Here is a 25144-nt window from a genome sequence, read left to right on the forward strand (position 1 = left end):
TTCGTCATCGGACGAGCTTTCTTCCGGTGGTTCATCACCGCCGCCACCCTCCAGATCGCGTTCCCATTCAGCGCACGAGCAAATAACGCAACTATCGCACTGCAGGGTGAAGAAAAAATCATCAAGACAAAACCACGGGGTATATTCAAGTCCTTAAAAAAGTACCTTGACGGGTTGACCGCAGGGACAGGCATCAGGGTCGAGATTGCTTAGCGCTCTCAAGCGCTCCGCAGTTTTTCGTATCGGCTCTCTAACGCAGGGGGAAAATCCTGCGTTCTGTAACGAAGAAAAAGTTCCCTAGCGTCACCGTATCCACAAGTACTGATTAAGCAGCGCAAGAGCGCAAGCACCCCGAAACAAACACCTCAGCATTTTTATAAGCCTCCTTGAACTGCCCAGCTAGAGTCCTCAGGGCCTCCGGATCCTGTGGCAATTTTCTCGTTCCATTTCCACTCTTACAATTAGCACAACACGGCACCGGCTTTTCGTAGACGTCGCTAAGACTAGGATCACACATGATGGGGATGACTCGTGACGACGAGCTGCCAAGTACCCGCTGCTGGACTTGGCCCAGACATTTTTGGGTACAGCGGAGCTCGGCGGTCAAGTTTTTTGCCTGACAGCTAAGATCCGCCCGATCTTTATGCAGGTTCATCAAGTTCAGGCTGATCTTCTTGCTGCTCGCTTCCAGCTCCTGAATCCTCTGCCTCACCGGGTCACTCGAGCTTCCAGCGACTCGGCAGTCATTCACAGTCTGATTCGTTGTGCCCGGACATTCGGGCTTGCAAGCCGCAGGTTCATTCATCGCTGCTTCGGTCTTGGCCTCGCCCAAAGTGTGTCCAGCCTCGGACAGCGCCTTCTTGTATCGCTCTTCCTTCACTTCCATTTCGTATATCTTTTTGCGAAGAGATTTCTCCTTCCTGGCCAACACCTGTAGCATGCAGACCCGAGGCTTGTCCTCGTCGTCGATTATGTTACCCGGTTCTGGGATGGGAGCAGACGAATCTGTACACAGGGCGTGAGGAACTATCAACTGTGTCACAACGACTGCAGATTATGACATAGGGAAAGAAGTATTTATATAACGCGAGCGTGTTTGACGTTTATTTCGATACACGTGTTTTCCGTGGACAAAGTACCCGTTTCTATGACGGTGGAGTGAGTCTGCGAATGTGCACGTGAGGAGTACAGAAAAGACCACTTTTGAGTCCCAGAAGTGAAAAGTGGTTTTTTCGGTTCTGCGCGCATGCGCTGTCGCGAACAAATCTGACATTACGCGACCCTAACCTCAATTTTGCGCTTGGTGAAGAAACGCGTAACATACTCTTGTTATACAAAGAACCGTGTGCAACAAAGAGGCAACGGTCTTTTCGCCTCGCGTATTTTCAATATTCGTCTTCGGCTCACTTACGACTCATACTGCAAACTTACGCTCGGCCCAAAAGGACCGTGTTTGCATCCTTCTTACACAATATACTATTCTCCGCAATGGTGATCCTTTGGCAACGATCTCCCGAGCAATGCATTGCCGATTAACGAACAAGGTGTCATCTTATACCTTCCGTTCCGCCGATTTCCCCCTCGCGTTTTTTTCCCACTGGATCATCGTCGTCGTGTGCTAGTTGCAAAAGATCGAGGGGTCGTTCTCCTTTCTGGACAGCAATGCTGGCCTCGATTAAAGCGACCGGAAGCATCGCCTCCAATCTGTCTAGTCTTTCTCGTAAACAATTTGCGTGATACTCCAAATCGTTGACCCGATTTTCCCCGCGACAGACGTAAGTACCCAGACCTCCATAGCACGCAGTAGCTTGCAGACCGTTGATAGCCATTTTTAGTTTTTAATTATTACTTTTCTTTTTAACACATGCCTTTGGCTTATTCCATTCTTTACGTTTTATCTTTCAAATTTTTTCACACACTGCACAGAAATTTTGGTTCCGGATTTATGTTGCTCTCGATAGGGAGTATGAATATGACGTGACGGTAGAAAGAACCAAGAATTTGGAGAAAGAGAGAACTGGAGATGGCAAAAATATTACATTTCGTCGACCAGCTGTTTGGATCGAAACTCGAGGATCGAATGGTCGCTATGAAAGGTTGATCGAATTATTGGCAGCTGGACGAACACACACATTGTTCTAGTTATTAGAAAAATTGCAAAGTTGTACAATGACAAACGTCAGATCAATAACATACGTCAAACGTCGCTTCACGCTGAGGTTGACAGTGATACTAAAAAGAAAAATCTTATCAAGCTCGCAATATCGATTGCAAAATATAACTGAACGGTGAAAAATTCTAAAGTTTAAAAGGCAGCCTTCGTTTGAACCATGTGAAATTTTGGACCGTTACACATCTTGTCGGATCGGTATAAAAGAGGATATGGATTAAATTGTCCCAAAACGTTTTATTAACGAAAATGTGGCCCATGCGAAATTGGCTGCGGGAAAAGTTGGTACTCAAGGCTGATTCCTCGTCCGGAGCACCGCCCGGAGAGGAAAGTTGCGCTTTTGGAAGTACCAAGTATTTTCTGCTCTGTGGTTTGGGGGGCGTAACATCGTGCGGCAGTACTCACACCCTGATAACGCCTCTAGATTTGATTAAATGCCGATTGCAGGTGAACCGCATAACTTTCTCCGCCCCTTCGATGCTTAAGGATGTGTAACTGGCTATGTAAATTATTATATCAAAAGTGAGTCTCGTCGACAATATTGAATACGTTATGATAAGATAAAAATAATGCCCAAAAGTTGTCAATAAATTTTTTAAACGAAACATTGTGTAGCAAATTTTTGGGGAACGTTTTTTTTTTTTGTTATGTGAAATGAATTCGTTGATTTTTCTGAATACACATGAATTTTTAAAGAATTTTCTCATTGTTTTGAAATTTCCGTTTTTATAAATTTGTAAAGACCGTATTTACAAAACTATTTGTTCAATGCCCCGGAAACTTCTTAATAGTAATGTACAACGTTTTTACGAAAACGTATCCAAAATTCACGATTTTACCTCCATGAATAAAAATTTTTAATTTTCCAAAACGGAAATTTCAAAATAGTGAGAAAATTCTTTCAAAATTCATGTGTATCCAGAAAAACCTCAACGAATTTATTTCACACGACAAAAAAAAAAACATTCCCTAAAAATTTGTTTTAAAAACTTATTGATAACTTTTGGGCATTGTTATTATTCAAATTTAATTTTCTTAACGTCTTTATTGTGGTCGATTTTTTTCCGATTTTTATCTCATCATAAAGTATTCAATATTGTCAACAAGAGACTCATTGTCAGTTTTGGTTGATTCAGAACGTGTAGCAGTACATCCTTAAAAATGTCTCCAACAATTTTTTCTTCATCTAATTGACATCATCAGGTCCATCGAGCCAAGTACCAAAGTCTAAGCAACGGGTTCAGAGTAACCATAACGGAGGAAGGAGTGCTTGGATTAACGCGAGGATGGCTCCCGACGTTCCTGGGCTACTCGACTCAGGGTTTATTCAAGTTCGGTTTGTACGAGTTCTTCAAGGTGTACTACGCGAAATTGATCGGAGACGATAACGCGTTCGAGTATCGTACGTGGTTGTATCTGACGAGTTCAGCATCGGCAGAATTTTTCGCCGACATTGGACTGGCGCCGATGGAGGCTGTCAAGGTTCCCAGACCTCAATCGCCGTCGAAGTCTTTAGCCTATTTTTACGACAGCTTTTCCCCCGCTGTTCCAGGTCCGGATCCAAACGTCTCCGGGCTTCACGACCTCCATGAGCAAGGCGATGGGCGTCATGATGCGAGAGGACGGCGTTGGCGTTTTCTACAAAGGACTAGTGCCGCTGTGGTTCCGACAGGTTCCTTACACCATGATGAAGTTCACATCCTTCGAAAAGACGCTGGAGCTACTCTATCGCTACGTCGTTCCCAAACCGCGTACCCAGTGTACCAAAGCGGAACAGCTTCTGGTTACTTTTGCCGCTGGATACATCGCCGGCATCTTTTGCGCCGTCGTCAGCCACCCGGCCGACACTGTTGTCAGCAAATTGAACCAGCAAAAGGGCTCAACAGCGGCAGAAATTGTGAAGAAGGTCGGCTTCGTGGGTCTGTGGAGCGGACTGGGACCCCGGATTATCATGATTGGGACGTTGACCGCTTTGCAATGGTTCATCTATGACGCCTTCAAGGTCTTCATGAAAATGCCACGTCCTCCGCCTGTAGCCGGCGAAAAACGTAAACACTGATACCAGAGGCGCAGGGCGATCGTTCGCTTGGGTTCTGATCTTGTAACGATGTGCTGCATATGGAAGGCAGTCTTTAGCCATGTACATATTGTCTAAAATAAACCACATTAACTCTGGATACTGCCCGACGACGATTGGTGCTCTGAAACTCAGCAGACATGAGTAATTGCAGAAACTGATATAATAGTTGGGAAGAAAGTACATAATATGAAAATTGCCCTCAGAGGATTTTCCGGCGAATACAACTGGTTGGGTATTATTGGTACTGTATTTCCGTAAGAAACGCAGAGAGAGAGAGAGAGAGAGAAAGAGTAGAGAGGGAGAGAGAAAGAGTTTACAGCAGAGGAGGAGGGAGAAGACGGCCAAGTATTATGGTGATTCAAGAGTTCCTGACTCCTGGACGTCAACTGGCGCCCGAGAACTCTGCGGGAGTCACCAGCGACGTCGCACGTGCTCAACACTGTGACCATCGAGGCATATACGCGGTTGGTTAACGTCCTCGACGGCTAGTGAATTGAATTTTAAATAACCATCACGAAAGGCACTCAGTCCATTCAGTAAGCCAGTAACATACAGTCGTCGGAGTTGTTTTAGTTGGCGAGTTTTGCATGCCGCGAAGTGAATTCACTTGGGGGGTTGTCAACGTTTGGTATCGTCTGACGTTTTAACATTACTATTCATTTTCTTAGAGCGTTACTTTGATTTTTACCGATATCATGTGGGTACTCAGCGAACATTGTATTTACGGGACGTAGAGAAACGTAGAACCGAGCTAAAAGTTACGGTGGGATATCCTTTTTCCTGGTGTTTAAATGGTATCAGTTTAGTGGTCAAGAAGTGGCAAATATTCAACCGCAAGTTTGACTTCCAGACCTAACGGTTAAGACGTCCGTGACAGATTACTGTGCCGATATCGTACAATTGTTATACATACCTATGTCACGAGGGTTGATGAAAATTGATTGATTTTAATTTCGGAGACGATTGTACGATTGATTAAGAGCGACATCAGAGCTTTCTCGCGGCTCTTTTCTCACTCTCATTGGATCGATCGAACCGAACTTCCGAAACACGTGTCCATTTCTGTGTTCGATCATATTATCATCGTGTTGCGGAAACTTTGACATTTTTTACGATACAAAAATTCCGAATGTATCGAAACGTTGGCCGAAAAATTTTGAAAACCATCCGAACTCTCAGAACAAACACAAGTTCCCTGACATTTCCCGGTTTTACAGACGAAAATAGTTATTTTCGAGGACTAATTTCAGCCTAAATTTACTAGAAAAAACTCACTTAGTTAAAAATTAGACGTACGTCTTCATCGTAAGTGAAAATAATTTTTACTGCTTATTTTTTTTTTAAACTCAATAACCAAATATATCAATATAAATACTCCAATTATAAGAAACTAACGGAAGATTGGGATTGGCCATTTTACCGAAACATGAAACATTTTAGTAATTGTTTATATTTTTCATAAATTTTACATAGTACTCAAGGACAATTAATCAATTTTCAAAAGTACCCCCAAAAACCAAATTTATCGTGACTTGTACCCTTTTCACACTAATCTCCTCAATCGTCTCACGGAGAGTAATTTTCTACATTTAAGAAAATCGTACACTAGTCAGGAAGGAAATACAAAAATTCCAGAACGCAAGCCCGCATTCCCCTACATTTCCCGGTTTTTCGAGTGGCACGAAAAATTCCCGGTTTTCCAGATTTCTCCGACAACCAGACACCCTGAATTGACGGATCTTATAGGTGGGCGTTGCATCGGCAAAGACAACGCGGCCAGACGCATGGCTAACAATGGTAAAGGGCCAATAAAATTCAGTAACAATTATACGTGGGAAGACGCTGCTTGGACACTCGGAATATGAACACAGGTCCAACTGTCGGCACAGTAGGTGCAATTTGTGGTCGGGTTTAACAAGTAGGGATATGGTATTCGTGCAGTTTGTATTTGAGAGTGACGTAATTAGAGGATGCTTGAGGAGAAATTTTATCGTATACATACGGTAAACTTTTCTTCGAGCTTCAAGATTCGTGGTAACGCGTTGTTTTGTCTTGAAAGTCGACGACGTCCGTTGGTTTCAATCACGCTTATACACCTGATCATTAATTCCTGTTTGTTTGTCGTGATTGTTACTATTTTACAATGGCATAACAACGAAAAACATTCCACGGTGGTATACCAATATACTGCAGCAGTCGATGTCGCCGTAAATTATTTCAATTAACGACATGACCCATGTGTTAACTGCGAAACAGTGTACGTGAGCATGTATGTAACTATTATGAGACATTGATAAATTATACAGTGTAGAATTATTTTTGTCCCATAATTTCAGGTGATTTTAGTTTAGAGTCTATGTAGTTCTATGAAGAACTTGACCACTTCGGCTTCAGGCTTTGTTCGAACGTATTTTTACTGCTAGTGTTTTCCCATGTTTCGTACGAATGGAAAACCAGATAACGTAACTTATCTTTGTAGCATCCGGCCGTGCGCACAGTGTATATCCTCATTCAATACTCACTACAGATTTAATAGTAACTGAGAATAAAATAGTGAAGAGCAAACGGTATGAGAACGCAGTACGACGGTTTCGTTGTGCGTTTTAAAAATCATATTAAATCAAAGACGGTCAGTGCGGGGGCGTGCTTTGAATACTCCAGTAGCCAGAATTCTATCCTCCAGTCTGTCAAACGTCACACAACTAATTCGTCTTATACTTCACTTTGCATGGATATTTCAAACAAATAATACGAAATATTTTTGTCACGTTTGAAGATAACAGCGCGATTCCGTTCCAGAGGTAAAATTGGCGAAATTAAATACATCGGATACACCTGCTAACAATGACTACGAAAAAATGAGAAATGAAACAGTGTCGAATAAACGTTTCAAGGTGTGATAAAATAATAATTTAATCAATGTGGAAGACTCCCACACATTCGAAATGGAATTTGACTACGAACTTCGGCAGGGTAAGTAAACTGTAATTAAAAGTGCTAATGCGTCAGTGATTATTTCATCCCTCGACATGATTTATCTCAAATTCAACCGCTGTGTGTCAGAGCGGACTCGCGTTGCATTTATCTCCCGTAAAATGTGTCATCTCGATTTCAATCAGACTCGTGTTTTTATGTGTCAAGTTTATAATTACACTTATGAACCACACCCATTTCCCATAATACGTATTGTCGTGATGTGTCAGAAATTACGGGCTGTTTTTATCGAACCATTTGAAAAAAAATCCATGTCAACAATACCGTTTAGATTATAGATTTATTTTACGACTGCAGATAAGTTATTCTGTATAAGTTATTTGGTTGAAACCACGATTAAGTAACAGATATGTATCTGTCACAGGTATGCTACGTGTAAATCAACAGGTATTTTCTTGAAATAAAAATGTAAGCTTATGGAAAATTACGTCGAGTGAAATTCGTGCGAAGCGTTAACTCTTTAAAGGCATGAACTCGAGACTGCGATGAAAATTAGTTTATGTTTGGTAATCGTGGAATAGCCGATACATAACTGTATGTAAATTGCGGTTGAACTAACAGTGATGTAATCAGATATCTTTGTTCCTATCCTCAATGTCCGTGGGGAAAATGATCGGCTGTCGGCTTTTGAAAGGCGCTGTCATTCATCGACGTCGGTTTTTCATTGTCGGTTCGTGTTTTCATCGAACCTATATTATGTCGATTAGGAATGAGGCGCGGCAAAATCCTTGACATTGTTTCACGTGGCTATTATGAAGAGTGGGATGGTCTCGAGCTAATTTGAACAATGTTCCCGAATTTTTATCCGACAATGTCCATAATTGCCTTCAAAGATTAAAAAGCCGCACGTTCCTTAAAATTTTTTTCAAAATTATTCAATCATTACTGACAATTCAAATTCCCCATAGATAAGCATATTTTTCTATATAATGCTCATGCTCATGCAGTACTCATACCCTTACCGACCGAGCCAACTCACCCGTTTTCTTCCTATCCCTACATTACATAAACAAACGGACGGAAAGGGTTCAAATTTCGATGCATGGTTCTTATGTAACGGAATTCAATAAAGTTGCTCATAAATTTGAATCCTTTCCGTTTGTTTGTTTAATTAATGAAAGAAGAAAAAGGGTGAGTTTGCTCGGTCGGTAAGGGTAAGAGTACTACACGACCTTAATCATGTTGAAGTTAGTAACGTTATCGTAAGAATGCATGCCGAGGAAAAACCGTTATTTTGAAATTTTCGAACTGTTTGAAATACAGTCAACCGTAATAAAAGAAAACATACTTATATTCTGCAATTCTAGTTACTTCAAAATCATTGTAAAAAAAAAGAAAATAGTGATCTTTTCTCAACGTTTCGTTAGTACAACTTTACGAACTTCAACGTCGTCTATGTTAAGGATGTCTCGGTCGCTGACCACTCTTGACAAATTGGCCCAGCGAAAGCGATAGCGTTGATTGAAATTGATATCACAGATGAAACAAGATGACACAAAGTTTTTATTAGTTCAAATGCGTAAACTGTGACTAATCATTCACGTTCAAGTTTCTTTTTTTCTCTTAATTTTCAATGGAGGCAAACCAAACGGAATTCGTTTTCAAGTTGAGCCAATTGTTCTCATTGTCTTGCAAGCGATGTCGTCTGAATAATGGACAGGGAATAGTTGAAATTTCTTCTAGTTTCATTACATCATTTAAATTTCACTTTCAAATTTCAGACGTTCTGGGATTTTTGCGTAGTCTCTCCACTATTGCCCTGCCACCGACGCTTGATGCCTCGCGAGAGAGACTTTTGAAACGCATTGGAGACAACGGGGAACCACCGGACGAATATGTCAACATGCAGCCTGACAAGCCGCTTTCAAATTGTTCAACCCAACGACCAGATTCATCGGAAGATTATATAACACCCTGTATTCCAAGCTTTTTGCATAAAAATAGCCTGATCAAGATACGGTCTGCGACTGAAACTAAAATTCCGACTACTTTTCCCAAACACTTTGCATCACCATCCAGACCACCAACTTATGTCCAGCCGTTGCCTCCTACAGATTCACCTGTTATCCAACGACCGTATCACGATACGCAGTCATCAACGAATGTCGTATCTACAGTCAAGCAAGATGAGTTGGCGACCGTCGAAGAAATCGATGATTCTGAAAGTACAGAAATATACGCTAAGATGAATGCGCAAGAGGCCGAAGCAAAATCACAGAAATTTGAGCAGCTTCGAAGAAAGGAGAGAAGATTTGTCTTTGAAGGCACTCGCTTATTTTGGGCTGGTGTGTATATCACTTTTGATATCAAATACGTATTTGAATCGGCGATGCGGGTCTTATTTACAACTTCTCTAACGTCCAGTGAAGATGCAACGTTTGATTTAATTTTTTTTAACAAAAAATAAACGGTTTTTTTGTTTTCCGCCGATTGAAGATTGTCAATCATCATTGGCGGTGAACTACTTGGAAAAATCATGCTCCATGTGGAACCTCGGAACTTTACTCTACCAATTCTTTTCCAGCTCTCTTAGACGCACATATTCTTTGCTACAACAACAAGAGAGATCCAGAACCTACACAGGTCCTACCCTTAAAGGGTTCTACGTGCCAACCTGTGAACGCCAAGCAATTCAGTCCTAAGAAGCTGGTAGATTCAACATTCGAAATTTGCTTGAAGGACAATAGAAAGTTTCAGGTGACGCATCGTTGCCAATAAATACACGAAAATTATTAAATTAGATGCATGTGTAAACAATGTCTTATGAGTTTTATTTTACTTGGTTTCAGTTCATAGCCGTCGCCCCAACAGATATGTCGCAGTGGATGACAGCGATTCATAAAATACAAGAAAAGACCGCAACTGCAAATCAAGCCTCGCAACCAGTGAAGGCAATCCCGAAGCCTGTGAAACTTGAACCTTGTCCAACAGATCGAAACTCAAACGAAGATTACGAGGACCTTGTTATCACTAGCATTCAGGAAGCACTAAACTTACCGCCAAAGTTTCCTACCTCAAATTATGTTCATGAAAAATCACTAACAACTAGCACCGCAGAGTCGTCAATAAATTCGAAATCTCCAATGTTACCACAGAAAGTTCCTGCAAAATATGTTGGGGAACTATCTGAACCAAAGAGCAGCAAACCTAGTAAACCTGCACCACCTCGGGTTCTAATCCCCACTCCGAGGAAACTTCCATCTCTGCCTTTGTCCGAAGAATTTCCTAACGAAGATAAAGATATGGTTTATTCTATGATTCCTGAAGAAAATCCTACCAGCCAGGATGTTGATTTTAAAGGTGATGTGGAACAAGCAGACTTGTACGATGACATAGATAGTATATTGCAGAAGGTGAAATCAATCGAAACACGGAACGTCGATGTAGTACAGCAAACACAAGCGAGTGTACACGAGAGTGAAGGAAGCGATACATACGATGACGTGGTGCAGGTAAAAGAGGAAGTGCAAAATCTTAGGAAGATGGAGAAAGTAATGCAAAAAACGACAGAAAACGATATTGAGAAACAGGCACCTAAAACACCGACAAAGTCATCGGCATTCAGATCTATACTTGGCAGAATAAGGCAAAAGAGCGAATCGCCGCAGAAAGGAGATTCAAAGAAAAACCCAATCTCCTTATCCCCTCAAAATAACGACAATATATCAGCTCCGTATAATAAATCACTACCTTTGGACGAAAATTCTGAGGAATTAAAACGTAGTGACATAAATACAGGAGCACTTGATTTATCAGACTACAATAGTCCACCACCGCCAAGACCGCTTCTTGACAAAAAGCCTTTGGATCATGAAATAGAGGAACAAATGATCTATGATGATATTGGTATCAAAAGCAATGAGCCTGTAAATTGCATCGTTAAACCTGTAAAGATATTGGATGACAAACAAAAGACTAATGCATTATTGATGAACAATAAATCAGTTTTTGAAAAACAATCAGTCGCAAGCTTGTCGTACAAAAAATTCTCAAAGGTAGTGCGTAACTTGGATAAAAGTTTTGAAGATGATATTTATCAGAATCAACCTGCCGAATCAAATCTCGAAGAGAGTTCAGAACATTACCAAATACCAGTGAATCCAGATGCAGGTGCGCAGACGCCGCCTCCGAATAGCCTGTCTGACAATAATGGTGAGGAAATTTATGATGACGTAGGGATAGTCGCTCAAAAGAAACGTGCAAATCAGGAAGCCAAAAGTAAACCTATGGTACAAACTCCATCAAATGGTGTTTGGACCCTTCCTAAAGCAAAATCGTCAGAAATTAAGTTATTTGCAAAGACCAACAAATTTTCTACATTCAAGCCAGAAGAATCGAGTTCAGAAAAGAAAGTTCGACAACTGTTTAGTGGTGGAATAAAGTTCAAAATGCCCCAAGCTAAACAATATATTACAAAGCGTGGAGCATGTCATATTGGGAATGATATTTATGACGATTGCCATTAAAATAAATCGCTTCAAGTGTCAAAATATTGAATGACATTTTAAGTAACAGAGAAACAAAAAATCAAGAAATGCTGTGAGCCAGTTCGACAATTGATGGTGAATATGCAAGCTGTGAAAACTGTTCAATAGAATAAAAGGGGCTTTCTCCGTCAAAATTTAAAAAAAAAAAATTTTTAAATTCATATCTCCAGAACACATGTACGAAAATATTCGAAAAAAGTCGTGAAACCTCCTCTCATTTGTGTAATCACCTATAAAAATATCGATGGGATCAAAAATTTGAATTCTGATTGCTGTACGTTCTGACGGAAAAAGCCCGAAGTATACCTACATATAACTGGGAATGACTGTTGTATAATGTTTAATGTGTCTACATATGTATCAAACAAGTATTTAAGTCAGCATGTTTATAAGAAAAGAATTCTAATCTCTCAATTGTTGGCAACTCGTGATGTTTTTATGTTTTCATGGGTTTTTTTTCCATAAAATCACAGATGCCTCTATCTTTTGACAGACAAGGCTTATCGATTTAAAGATTAATGTGTTAAGCAGCCATATGATAATATTTTATACTTTTGTACATATGTGATTTTTTTTGTTTGTATATATTTTAACTGATATATGTTTTGAAAATAAAGAAAATTCAAAAAAGCTGCGTGTCTAAATTTGTATATTCGTATCGAACTATACAGGTATTTGTAGGTGTAAATTTAAAATTGTTGAATATGATGTAAAGTGATGCCACATATGTTTTAAACATGGGTAATATGTAAAGAATCTTTGATATTTTCGAATCTTTTCAATTCACGTGAAAAATCACCTTGTATTCACAATTATACATTAAATTACTTAGCTTCTCTGTTAGCAAAGAGGAATCAATGGATATATAAATAAGTACACATAATATATAACTTGCCAATATCAACAATTGTAGATAAATGTAAACTTTAATCGTGCATTTTCGACGAAATATATAAATTTACGTCAAATACTTATAAATCGTTTTTCAAACTACTCCCAATAGCAAAATACTTGGAATAAATTTCTTTCAAAACGATTTGTGCTTGTTCAGTCCATAGAATAACATTGTCAATAAATTTGTCTAAATATTCACTACTTGATTGTTGGTAATACCGAACTGGCTGTCCCGTTTGGAGCTCCAAGTAATCGGAAATAGAATCCGCCCGTTTCTTGTCAAACAAGGGCAATAACACAAGTCCTAATACAACAAGAATACTTATCGCTATCAACCAGAAGAACAGTTTGATCAAACCTCTGCACAGTCTACCTGCAATTCCATCTGAAACGAGATGAAAAAAAAAAAAAGAAAACTTACAACTTGCTCGGCTAATATAACATAGTTTTGATCTTGTACGTAACAATTTTTGATCCAGGTTCATAGTTACCGAATTTTCAAATTACTTTGGAAGTTACTATAAATTATTAACACATATGATATATCTTCGTTACCTCTCGGCGAAGATGATAATCCGTAAGTATTTTTATACTCGGACTTCAGTCTTAGTGCAGATGTATGCCCATTGGTCTTTTGTCGGTCCGACTTAAGGCCTGCCGAATTTTCCCTATCTAATTGCGATCTGCTCTCCTTATGTTCTGCTTTTTTCTTCTTCTTTTTCCCATCTTTTTTCGTAGGTGCCGCACCTTTCTCTGCTTCAACTAATTTTAAACAAAATACAACACTTTGATAAGAAGAGCATAGTTGGCTGGTATATCAGTTTTGAAATTTAAATGTCAAACGAAAAGAAATATTTATCACGAGATATTGCTAATAAACTGGTAGTCGCACCTGCTGCAATTGCGATTATCCTACGCTGTTGTTCCTCGTCAATAGCTCGTTTTGCACTAGATAAATACGCAACAACATTGCGAGCGCAAGCTTGGCATTCTTTGGCATTACTGCACAATCCGGCAACACTAGCTACGCCTGGTGTGAGAGGGTTTTCCTTTAAATCTAGCCACTTTAAATTCTTTAGCTCACCTAAGCTCAATGGTAATCGACTTATCTGAAATTCACATGACATATATTACAGGCTGACTGGAATTACTGCAGATTATTTTGTGGCGAGCTAAGAACTGATGAGATTTCAATTACATTGTTACTGTAGAGATCAAGATATTTGAGTTGGCGCATATCTCCAAAATTTTCCGGCAACTCCGTCAATTGGTTTTTGCTCAGATCCAGCTTGACTATGTGTGTTAATGTGGCAAATGTTTTCTGTAAAGAATATGAAATAAAATTTGAAAACAGGTGCTAGAACTTATGTAAATAATTTCATTAAATCTAAAATAATCATTCAATTTCCTGCTCGAAATTGTTCCACCACAAATTTGAGCAGCACTAAATACTTGAAATTAAATCGAAAAAACAAACCTACGGGCAAAGAGACCAGCCTGTTGTTCGAGAGATCCAAGTGGGATGCTTTTCTGATTACAGCCTGAAAAATTAATATGATTAGAAATTAGGCATGGTTAACAATGTCGACGCATTCGCAGATTACAAAGTCATATCTATGTAAAATTTAATCAAAAAATAACAAAGTATCATCGCTTATACTCACAATATCTTTTACAGGTACTTCCTGAAGGTCTGACATGCTCAGATCCAAAGTATCGTCTTGTAATTTATCCTTCAAATTCATCCTGGACGACATATCTGCAGTTGAAAACCCAGACTGTAAATTGATCCTGATGATTAAGAGGTGTTAAGATTAGGAGTAAAATATAGATCATAATATATTCAAGGATTTTAATACTCATACACAGTGTTTTTGTCCAGTATCACAAAGATTCGATGTCTTAGGCAATTATATTGATAGACAAACGAATGCTACCTGCATTTACAAGTAAGTCTTTTTACACTATTCAGACTCAAGAATGGTCGATCGGTACATTTTCTACTGCAAGTTCGGTTACTTTAACTACTGCCCGTCTTTTAAGCCGCGGTTTGGGCTATTTTTCTGCTGGTGTAAATACAATATGATTAATCCGGCGAATTGGCATGTATTCGTTAAAAAAACCGGCTCTACGTATGTCTTTTAAATGACGAAAATTGATAGAACCTACAACGCGTGATGATGAATTATCGTGGAAATGAGTATGAAATTGCCAGATATTACCGTATTTATATTGTTTATCGCAGAAAGAAGTCACAGATAAAGTACTCCAAAATACGTTACGCAGAATAAAGTGGAATAAAGTCAAACGGTATCCACGTAAGCGAATACGGGTGGAGAATTTGACATGTTGAAACAGGTCTGCCAACACCAGCGCAGCGAAAATTATTTTTTGGTTGTCATTGTTGTTTCTATGCCTGTGTGGGATTTCTTTGTTTTGGAACGCAACGCAAGTTGGCACTTCACAGTCATCACTTGAAGCACTGGAATTTGTACTTCTAGCGATAAACACGGTCATTTATCGGTAATTGAATTCTCACGTAAGCCCGGCGTTTCGTTTTCTTTTGTACATACATATGGAATATAGCGAATGAGAAGCGACGCATGTCAAATTTCGTCTCATCTCCATCATTCGTGACAAAACTCGAAAATTGTCGTATTATTACCGTTGAATGAACTATAAATAAACCTATCGACGTGGCAAACAAAAATCCAATTCTGGTCCTTTTATCTTAATTTGTGCCAGAATTGACGTCCCCTTTCCATCTCTTCTCATTTAATTAATAACACATAGGTATATACCCGCGTGTTGCTAGGCGAAAAGAAATCGGACCCGTTATAGTCCTGTAAACGTTTCCTACTGACAAGATAAAAACGTGATAGTCATTACTTATTCCACGTATCTCATATGTTGCCCATACAGACAACATTTACTCAATTAAAGTCCGAGTATCCAAGCGTATTTATATACCCGCGATACTGGCAGACAGGCGTTGCGTACAAAGATTAGATAAATTTACACAGCACACCATAGTGTTCAGCTTAGAGCAGAGCCGATAAGAATATTTTGCTCGCTATAAAAGTCAGTCGGTGAAAATTCCCTCTCTTGTCTCAAAAGATCTTCTCATTGTACCAGTTCTAACAATTGAACTCCTGCTTTTCTTCTTTAGCCGACCTAAGGACGTAATCCAATATCAACCATGGATCAGCCACTACCGGCAACGTTGAGCAAACTGTTTAGGTAATTAACGATTTTTTTTGTTTTTCAAATACCTTAGTTAAAATGCATGATTTGTGTCTGGAGCATTTTGTAGGATAATGTTTTTCCAACCTCACCAATATGCCAAAGAAAATTATTTGCATGTATTTAGAAAGTTAGAAATAAAAAAGTCCTGTGCGATACTGCAAGACAGATAATTTAATTAATATATAGATAATATATAAATAAAATAAATAGATTAATCTGGCTCGCTTCCTCAGTAAATGGATAGGTAACAACATCATACCTCCCTTGTCACGGATAAGAGATAGTTTTGCGTTGGTGAATGCTATTAGTGACCTTCGTCTTCCAGCTGATTATATTTTAGTTTCACTGGATGTTATATCCTTATTCACTAATGTACCTCAAGATCTTGCAATTAACGCTGTCAAACAGCGCTGGCATCAGCTGGTGGACAAAATTCCGGTCCCATGTAACGAACTCTTAAAAGCATTGCAAATATGTTTTAAGGCTGCCATATTTAAATTTAACCACAACATATATGCTCAAACGTATGGTTTACCGATGGGCTCACGGCTCTCTCCAATTTTGTCTGATTTGGTTTTGGATGACCTTGAACAACACTGTCTTAATAAACTAGACTTCAAGCCTTCATTCTTTTTCAGATACGTAGACGACATAATTACAGCTGTCCCTTCGCATAAAGTCGCAGAAATGCTTTCAGTTTTCAACAGTTTCCATCCGAGACTACAATTTACATCTGAATTAGAGTCTAATCACCAAATTAACTTTTTAGATGTCCTGATTATCAATGATAATCAGCTCATTAAAACTGATTGGTTCCACAAGGCTACTTGGTCACAAAGGTATTTAAATACCATTTTCACCATCCCAGATCATACAAAATTGGAACGATTAATTGCTTAGTTGACAGAGCGATCCGACTCTCAAGTATGGAATTTCACAATAAAAATTTGTCCTTGATTCAGCAGGTACTATGTAAGAACGACTATCCACCTCGCCTGCTCAACAAACATATAAAGTTTAAATATGATTCCATCTTGTCATCTACCAGCCATAACTATAATTTCGATACAACTACTACACAAACCATTCAAAAAAGCTTTATTTCCATCCCATATGTTGCGGGTTTGTTTGAGTCACTTAACAGAACATTCTCCAAGTACAAAATTCAATTTGTGGGCAAATGTGCACATGATATATCCTCGATGCTTGATTCGGGTAAAGACCCCTTACCCCTGGGCAATCGCTCGGGTGTAGTTTACAAAATACCTTGCAATCATTGCAACAAGGCTTACATAGGCCAAACTAGTAGACAACTACACACCAGGATAACTGAACATAAACGCAATATCCATGAACACGAGGATAATTATACTGCATTGACGAGACATGCCATCGATTTCGACCACTCTTTTAATTATTCTCAAGCCAGCATTATTGATGTTGAACCTTTGTATTATAATAGGCTACTGTTAGAAATGTGCAATATCGTAGCACATCCTAATTCTGTCAACCGTAAACAAGACATAGAACATCTAAGTAATATTTATACCTCTGTGATACGACCATTGTAATTTGTCCATTACCGACTGAGCTTGCTCTCGATTTTACCTCCTTAACAAAAAAATTTTGTTTTCCGTTTAACCCCTTGACTCTGCGTTGCTCTGATAACTATCGAGATCGATCTCCTCCCACTACACACTAGACGTTCCACGTGTGCTCATGTGCTCTGACTCAACCATAACGGCTGTGTATTTTTATTTCATTTTAACAAACCAACTATAATTATGAATTCGTGGGAGTTATGTGTTGCCAACGTAGTGTGTTTCGGTTTTTGTCTTTATTGCCGTTTTGTTCTATTTATTCATCATTTACCATCACGCATTTATGTAATTGGAAGTGTCATCTCATATGAGGTAATTCCTCTTTTATAATTGCTTCAACACCTTGCATATTATTTACACCATAATGTCTTATTTTGTCAAACCTATTTGTTTATTATTTTATTTTATTTTGTTCGTGACAGATATCTAAATAAAATTGTTCTGAGGAGGGCCCCCACCAGGGCCGAAACGTTAACACGATAAAAAGTGTTTTGAGTTGCGACCTTCATATCCAAGAATAACTTTAATCAACAAATCTCCAAGGTCAAGATAAATCATCTTCTTCGACAGATAATTTAATTTGATTCAACGAGTCTTCCATACGATAAACAATAATTTATTGAAATATTTTGAGAAAAACTAGCGTGACTGATTACTGATAATTTGGCTTATCCTTATTTATTTGTTGACGATTTGACGGGCCACTTAATATATCAGACAGCGGCTTATCTTGTGATAACTATTTGGGATACATTGTGGATAAGGCAGTCTACGTTACTAGATGTGATCCGTGGCCCTAATTTTGATTAATTCCCTTCAGATCACTTCTGACAATCCATCCATCACTGAATATCATTTTAAAACAGGATCAAGAACATAGTCATAGATTAATTTCAGAGCGATAGGCAAATGTTAATTTAATACTATTACAAGATAAAGAATTGTTAGATTCCGAGTTAATGTACTGCAGAATACCTCATATTCGACAATATTTTACAGCCATATAGATGCCCACAAGTCTGATTACATTGAGGCTCTCAGGGAGGCTGTTGCAATAAAATCCGTCTCAGCATGGCCCGACAAAAGGAACGACATAGTGAGAATGATGGAGTGGGCAGAAAAAAAGCTAAAGGAATTGGGATCTACAACAGAACTTGTGGATATTGGAAAGCAAACACTTCCCGACGGCAAACAGATTCCCCTGCCACCAATTCTGCTGGGAGATCTTGGCTCCGACCCAAAAAAGAAGACGGTACTTTTGTACGGACATCTAGACGTTCAGCCGGCTTTAGTCGAAGATGGTTGGGACACCGAGCCATTTGAATTGGTCGAAAAAGACGAAAAACTTTACGGTAGAGGGAGTACTGACGACAAAGGTCCTGTCCTTGGATGGATTCATGCTTTGCAAGGATATAAGGCTATCGGGGAAGAAATCCCAGTTAATGTAAAGGTGAATATATACCTCGCTTGTTCAACATTCTAGTTTCTTTTTCTATCTCTTCGGAAAGACCAATATCGCAACATTGACCCAAGGGAATCTTTCATCACCAATAGATTATCCATTCACTTACGCTGGCTATTTCAGTTCTGTTTTGAGGGTATGGAAGAGAGCGGAAGCGAAGGTCTTGACGAGCTCTTGTGGGATCGTAAAGATACGTTCTTGAAGGGTACTGACTATGTATGCATTTCGGACAATTACTGGCTGGGTACGACAAAGCCCTGCATAACATACGGTCTCAGGGGTATCTGCTATTTTAATCTGGAGGTCAGCTGTGCGAGCAAAGATCTGCACAGCGGGACTTTCGGCGGTACTGTATATGAAGCTATGGCCGATCTGATCTTCCTAATGAATACGTTAGTGGATATCGACGGTCGAATTAAAATCGATGGCATCTACGACAAAGTTGCTAAGATCACAGATGCTGAACTCGAAAGCTACAAGACAATAGAATTTGATGTGGATGAATTCCGTACGCAGGTTGGAACGTCCAGGTTGGCGCACAATGAGGACAAGGTTTGTCTAATTTGTTATCTGTCGCAGTATAATGAATTTTTCTACTGAATACTAGGATAAATAATAATTCAAAATGTTTGTAGTGTCAGAGAAAAAATTTATTACTTTAGCTACAAATGATTTTTAAAAAATAGACGCAACTATTGATGCACCGCTGGCGCTATCCAAGCCTTTCTCTACATGGTATCGAAGGAGCTTTCAGTGAGCCTGGGGCAAAGACTGTGATACCACGAACGGTGATTGGCAAATTTTCGATAAGAATAGTGCCAGACATGACCCCGAACGAGGTTGAGTCGCTGGTGCGACGTCATTTAGAAAAGCAATGGGTGACTAGAGGCAGTCCCAACACAATGAAAGTCAGCATGGGTCATGGTGGAAAACCATGGACAGAGAATCCGGATCACCCGCACTACCTAGCCGGTCGTAAAGCAACGAAACACGTCTACAAGGTTGATCCGGATTTGTCGCGTGAGGGTGGTTCCATTCCTGTGACGCTAACTTTCCAAGAAGTGACTGGTAAGAACGTTCTCCTATTGCCGGTTGGCTGTGGCGATGATGGTGCACATTCCCAAAACGAAAAGCTCAACGTGCGCAACTACATAGAAGGCGTAAGTTTGTTAAATTAGTATTTAACATTCTGTATAACAATATTTCATGAAAGAAAGAAAAAAAAAATGTTCGTGTCACACCGATTCTATGTTCATTTTTGCTTTCAGACAAAGTTACTTGGAGCTTATCTCTACGAAGTTGCTCAACTACAACACTAAATCTTCCTATAAGTCTATGAACGCGTATCGAGGAATACACTGATACTCTTACGTCCCGATTTATGAATATTATGATATTATTAAAATGTATCGAATTAAACATATCGCATGTAATGGTTTAAGGAAGTATGCGCCATTATACGCCCTTATACCGTTATGTTCGATATTATTTTTTAAGAATTGTGACGTGGATTTTTCCCGCTCCTAGGTCACTCGGAGAAAATGACCGAGAACTTACCGCGTGCACAATAATTTGGCGTCCACGATGTACCCTGGATCTAAAACAATATCGCGAAGTTTTGTTGGGCGCTTGGCGTGATTAACACGCCTCGAAATCATTAATGCGCTATTCCTCGGGCATATGCTCGATAGCTCAGTACCGCGGAGAGGGGAGGGGTAATTTTTGGAGAGAGAGAGAGACACTCGAAATACACACGCTACTTAACAGAAGTAAAATAAAATCTCATATTTCCCAATAGCGGTGATCCAAAAAAAAAAAAAGATAATCCAAAAGTCGCTCATCGCGAGTCTAAAATTAAACAGAAAATTACACGTAACCTACTCTATTTCTTACTGTAATGAGCTCGCGGCTCCCTAACTAAAACGTCACTCAACGATCACAAAATCCTCATACGCAATTCTTAATTTGCAAATTCGCCATTTGTTCTCCATGGCGATTATTGCTCGAAACGAAACTAAAACTAATTATTCGACGGTGCGCCGTCGGGCTACCGAACAGACGGCGTCCTCAATTTCACTCGAGATCTCACCCGACTCGAAGCTTCCGCAAGCTGCCCTAAATCTAAACGAATACGCAAACGTTACTGTATTTTAAACGCAACCAAAACTCAATGCTCAAACTTCTCGTCTCAACTGCTGCTCAACGCAACGGCAATTTCGACTATACATCACCTCAACTCGACTAATCACTATCTTAACTAAACGGCAACTTAACTAAACGCAAGCACCACTACATTTAACTTCAACTAAACACAAGCTCAAGGTAACGCAACTCAATCTACATTATCTTAACTAACGGGTACGGAACTCAATGCAGGCGCAACTAAACGTAACCTAAACTATACGCAATCGCAACGCATCCGAAATCAAATCTTTTCAAAATCCTCCAAAACGTTACCAACTAATCCGAGCACTCCAATTCGGCACTTCCCAACCTACTCGAGAGGTGACACTTAAAAAACCCGATAACGCGGCTCGACCCGGTACAGCGAAATTCGGCTATACTTGATTTCACTAACGAGAAAGACTCAAATAAAACCCGTGACTCTACTCAACTTTCTCAGGAACTCAAAATTTACTCTACTCTAACACGCGTACTCAGGCTACGGTCATCAAGCAAAAGAATCGGCAAAAGAATTTCGAGTACTTCTCTACAACGCAAATCCAAAACGGCTATCCGGTACTCGGCAAGCCTTTTCGCAATTGTGCTCGAAATTCAATCACGGGGATAGAAGCAGCGCTTACCTTCTACATCCTTGCAACCCCCTTTCCATTCCCCTCGCGATTTTTGGGCGACTCCGTTACTTCGCGAAACTCCCCAAAACGTGACTACTTATCACGACCGCCAGAACTAGAGTGGTTTCAAAAACCTACTACCTGCCGCAACACGGATCTCGATACGCCATCCCACACGTGACGTCATACCCACAAGAATACGCAATAATCGATCCGTCATCGATTTCGTCGATTGCGCTACTCGACGCGCACCTTCAATAGAATCGCTGCGCATAACTTAAAGCTAGATCGCAATCTCGTCCTTCGCGCAGCTCCATGACGTCTTGGCGGTGAGCGTGGTGCTCCCTCGTCGCTAGTCGGTCCGTCGCAAGTTCGCCGGTCAATTGTTGGCGGGGTGAAGGGGGAAAGGCTGCGGCGCGCCGGCCGCCAGCGGGAATCGCGTCCACCTTGGATTCCCGCGATGCGGGGATCTGCGTCGGCTCCCCCTCCGCAGCCTCGACATCCTTCCATCGCAATTGTCGCTAGTCCGCCACTTCGCAATTTCCTCGAATTCGGTGTCGACTTCTTGCCTGATGCCGTTGTAGCTCGAAAAATAAAAAAAAACAAAAAAAACCTGAAATATCTTACGCTATTCGCTAAGGTGTCCCCTCTCGTAGTTTCGGATGCGTGACTCTAGTCCTGGCGCTCTTTTGCAAAAACTTCGCGACTCAATTTCGGAAATTCCTAAATTTTGGTTCCGCCCAGGGTTCAAGGAGCCCCTTGTAACGGGCATCGAAAATGCCACGTTACAATTCTCCCCCCCCTAGACGGGACGTGGGGGGTGTCAGAGCGCCAGCGCTGCATCCCGCGAGCCGAACTCCGCGAGGTGACCGCAAGCTGATAATTACACGCCAATGCGCAGTATTCATTGATCAACAAACAAAAACATTAAAAAAAAATGCATCGATAACCGTATCCAAGAGACCTCCGCCTAGGTCACATCAGATGACCGAGCCTCCTGGTTTTCGCCACTACCGCCACTGCCTCCCTTCCCAGTGGCAATTTTGCCACGGTGAGTGCTCGGACTCGCAATCGTATCTGGAATTATTGAGCACCACTTGCCACTGGGACTCACCCCTCGCACCCGCTTGTATTGGTATCATAACCGCGACCAACGAAATCCAATAAACAAACCTTGACCGTGGAATCAAAACAAAAAGAGAAAGAGAAAAAAAAATTGTACACGACAGCGCTCAGGATGTTGTCAGTCGAAACAACGCCACAGCTGTTTTCAAGTACAACCTTCAAAACCAACCGGCCAATCAACAGCGGTCTTCGAAATCCAAACATAATTCAAAATTCTAAACATTCTGTAGCGAACAAGAGGGGTCATCCCGGGCAAGCGTATCTGTTATATAACACTGAGAACCCACACCCACAATCCTCAACTCAAGTAATTGCGATAGCGTCACAACACAAAAATCAAAAACAATAGTCTCGGGCTGAAATCATACACCGTCGCCCCTGCGGCAAAAAAAAAAAGAAAAACCAAACAAACTAAAAAAATCAGCCGCGACCTGCAATCGAAAGTTCCGCAATCGTCCCGTGATAATAAAAAAAACAGAGATACGAAAAAAAATCGAAACCAAAAATCCAAATAAAATTTAAACCAGAAAGCAAATGGAAAGGCGATAATAGCAGGCAAACCATCAGAAGGGTAATGTGCGCGCGAACATACGCAAGGGTTTTCTCAGTCACACGGTATATTCGCGATGTCGTAGCCTGAGTTAACCACGAACGGTGATTGGCAAATTTTCGATAAGAATAGTGCCAGACATGACCCCGAACGAGGTTGAGTCGCTGGTGCGACGTCATTTGGAAAAGCAATGGGTGACTAGAGGCAGTCCCAACACAATGAAAGTCAGCATGGGTCATGGTGGAAAACCATGGACAGAGAATCCGGATCACCCGTACTACCTAGCCGGTCGTAAAGCAACGAAACACGTCTACAAGGTTGATCCGGATTTGTCGCGTGAGGGTGGTTCCATTCCTGTGACGCTAACTTTCCAAGAAGTGACTGGTAAGAACGTTCTCCTATTGCCGGTTGGCTGTGGCGATGATGGTGCACATTCCCAAAACGAAAAGCTCAACGTGCGCAACTACATAGAAGGCGTAAGTTTGTTAAATTAGTATTTATTGCTCGAAACGAAACTAAAACTAATTATTCGACGGTGCGCCGTCGGGCTACCGAACAGACGGCGTCCTCAATCTCACTCGAGATCTCACCCGACTCGGAGCTCCAAAACGTTACCCGCTAATCCGAGCACTCCAATTCGGCACTTCCCGACCTACTCGAGAGGTGACACTTAAAAACCCCGATAACGCGGCTCGACCCGGTACAGCGAAATTCGGCTATACTTGATTTCACTAACGAGAAAGACTCAACTAAAACCCGTGACTCTACTCAACTTTCTCAGGAACTCAAAATTTACTCTACTCTAACACGCGTACTCAGGCTACGGTCATCAAGCAAAAGAATCGGCAAAAGAATTTCGAGTACTTCTCTACAACGCAAATCCAAAACGGCTATCCGGTACTCGGCAAGCCTTTTCGCAATTATGCTCGAAATTCAATCGCGGGGATAGAAGCAGCGCTTACCTTCTACATCCTTGCAACCCACTTTCCATTCCCCTCGCGATTTTTGGGCGACTCCATTACTTCGCGAAACTCCCCAAAACGTGACTACTTATCACGACCGCCAGAACTAGAGTGGTTTCAAAAACCTACTACCTGCCGCAACACGGATCTCGATACGCCATCCCACACGTGACGTCATACCCACAAGAATACGCAATAATCGATCCCTCATCGATTTCGTCGATTGCGCTACTCGACGCGCACCTTCAATAGAATCGCTGCGCATAACTTAAAGCTAGATCGCAATCTCGTCCTCCGCGCAGCTCCATGACGTCTTGGCGGTGAGCGTGGTGCTCCCTCGTCGCTAGTCGGTCCGTCGCAAGTTCGCCGGTCAATTGTTGGCGGGGTGAAGGGGGAAAGGCTGCGGCGCGCCGGCCGCCAGCGGGAATCGCGTCCACCTTGGATTCCCGCGATGCGGGGATCTGCGTCGGCTCCCTCTCCGCAGCCTCGACATCCTTCCATCGCAATTGTAGCTAGTCCGCCACTTCGCAATTTCCTCGAATTCGGTGTCGACTTCTTGCCTGATGCCGTTGTAGCTCGAAAAATAAAAAAAAAACTGAAATATCTTACGCTATTCGCTAAGGTGTCCCCTCTCGTAGTTTCGGATGCGTGACTCTAGTCCTGGCGCTCTTTTGCAAAAACTTCGCGACTCAATTTCGGAAATTCCTAAATTTTGGTTCCGCCCAGGGTTCAAGGAGCCCCTTGTAACGGGCATCAAAAATGCCATGTTACAGAATAT

General features: G+C 40.9%; 4 protein-coding genes and 1 pseudogene across 35 annotated transcripts; 4 read left to right on the forward strand and 1 right to left on the reverse strand.

Moving 5' to 3' along the window:
• Positions 1-2419: 2419 nt before the first annotated feature.
• On the forward strand, positions 2420-4229 carry LOC124211174 (solute carrier family 25 member 3-like). Its single transcript, XM_046609981.1, has 3 exons — positions 2420-2617; positions 3374-3652; positions 3723-4229. Exons 1-3 carry the CDS (start codon positions 2420-2422, stop codon positions 4227-4229), a joined length of 984 nt encoding a protein of 327 aa, XP_046465937.1.
• A 414-nt stretch (positions 4230-4643) lies between these two features.
• Positions 4644-12408, forward strand: LOC124212927 (uncharacterized). 20 transcript variants are annotated; one of them, XM_046613580.2, is made up of 6 exons: positions 4697-4714; positions 5954-6047; positions 7027-7223; positions 8966-9529; positions 9769-9941; positions 10034-12408. In XM_046613580.2, exons 3-6 carry the CDS (start codon positions 7196-7198, stop codon positions 11708-11710), a joined length of 2442 nt encoding a protein of 813 aa, XP_046469536.1. In that variant the 5' UTR covers positions 4697-4714; positions 5954-6047; positions 7027-7195; the 3' UTR covers positions 11711-12408. The 20 variants fall into 20 exon arrangements, with proteins under 20 accessions (XP_046469542.1, XP_046469536.1, XP_046469541.1 ...); XM_046613569.2 differs by lacking the exon at positions 4697-4714 and adding an exon at positions 4797-5013; XM_046613571.2 differs by lacking the exon at positions 4697-4714 and adding an exon at positions 4804-4878 and having other exon boundaries at positions 5845-6047.
• A 210-nt stretch (positions 12409-12618) lies between these two features.
• On the reverse strand, positions 12619-24497 carry LOC124212932 (leucine-rich repeat-containing protein 59). 11 transcript variants are annotated; one of them, XM_046613605.2, is made up of 8 exons: positions 14848-15001; positions 14491-14688; positions 14290-14384; positions 14107-14166; positions 13824-13946; positions 13518-13734; positions 13181-13387; positions 12619-13010 (listed from the first exon to the last, which is right to left on the reverse strand). In XM_046613605.2, exons 3-8 carry the CDS (start codon positions 14380-14382, stop codon positions 12703-12705), a joined length of 1008 nt encoding a protein of 335 aa, XP_046469561.1. In that variant the 5' UTR covers positions 14383-14384; positions 14491-14688; positions 14848-15001; the 3' UTR covers positions 12619-12702. The 11 variants fall into 11 exon arrangements, with proteins under 11 accessions (XP_046469561.1, XP_046469558.1, XP_046469559.1 ...); XM_046613602.2 differs by having other exon boundaries at positions 14290-14403; XM_046613603.2 differs by having other exon boundaries at positions 14290-14416.
• Cndp2 (Cytosolic non-specific dipeptidase 2) lies at positions 15011-20433 on the forward strand. 3 transcript variants are annotated; one of them, XM_046613595.2, is made up of 6 exons: positions 15011-15148; positions 15795-15865; positions 18472-18922; positions 19058-19486; positions 19621-20094; positions 20203-20433. In XM_046613595.2, exons 2-6 carry the CDS (start codon positions 15825-15827, stop codon positions 20251-20253), a joined length of 1446 nt encoding a protein of 481 aa, XP_046469551.1. In that variant the 5' UTR covers positions 15011-15148; positions 15795-15824; the 3' UTR covers positions 20254-20433. The 3 variants fall into 3 exon arrangements, with proteins under 3 accessions (XP_046469551.1, XP_046469550.1, XP_046469552.1); XM_046613594.2 differs by having other exon boundaries at positions 15024-15164; XM_046613596.2 differs by lacking the exon at positions 15011-15148 and adding an exon at positions 15570-15706.
• LOC138190490 (cytosolic non-specific dipeptidase pseudogene) lies at positions 23545-23898 on the forward strand (annotated as a pseudogene).
• Positions 24498-25144: the final 647 nt, after the last annotated feature.

The sequence above is a fragment of the Neodiprion pinetum genome, chromosome 2 (assembly GCF_021155775.2).
Source record: "Neodiprion pinetum isolate iyNeoPine1 chromosome 2, iyNeoPine1.2, whole genome shotgun sequence".
Classification (NCBI taxonomy): Eukaryota; Metazoa; Arthropoda; class Insecta; order Hymenoptera; family Diprionidae; genus Neodiprion; species Neodiprion pinetum.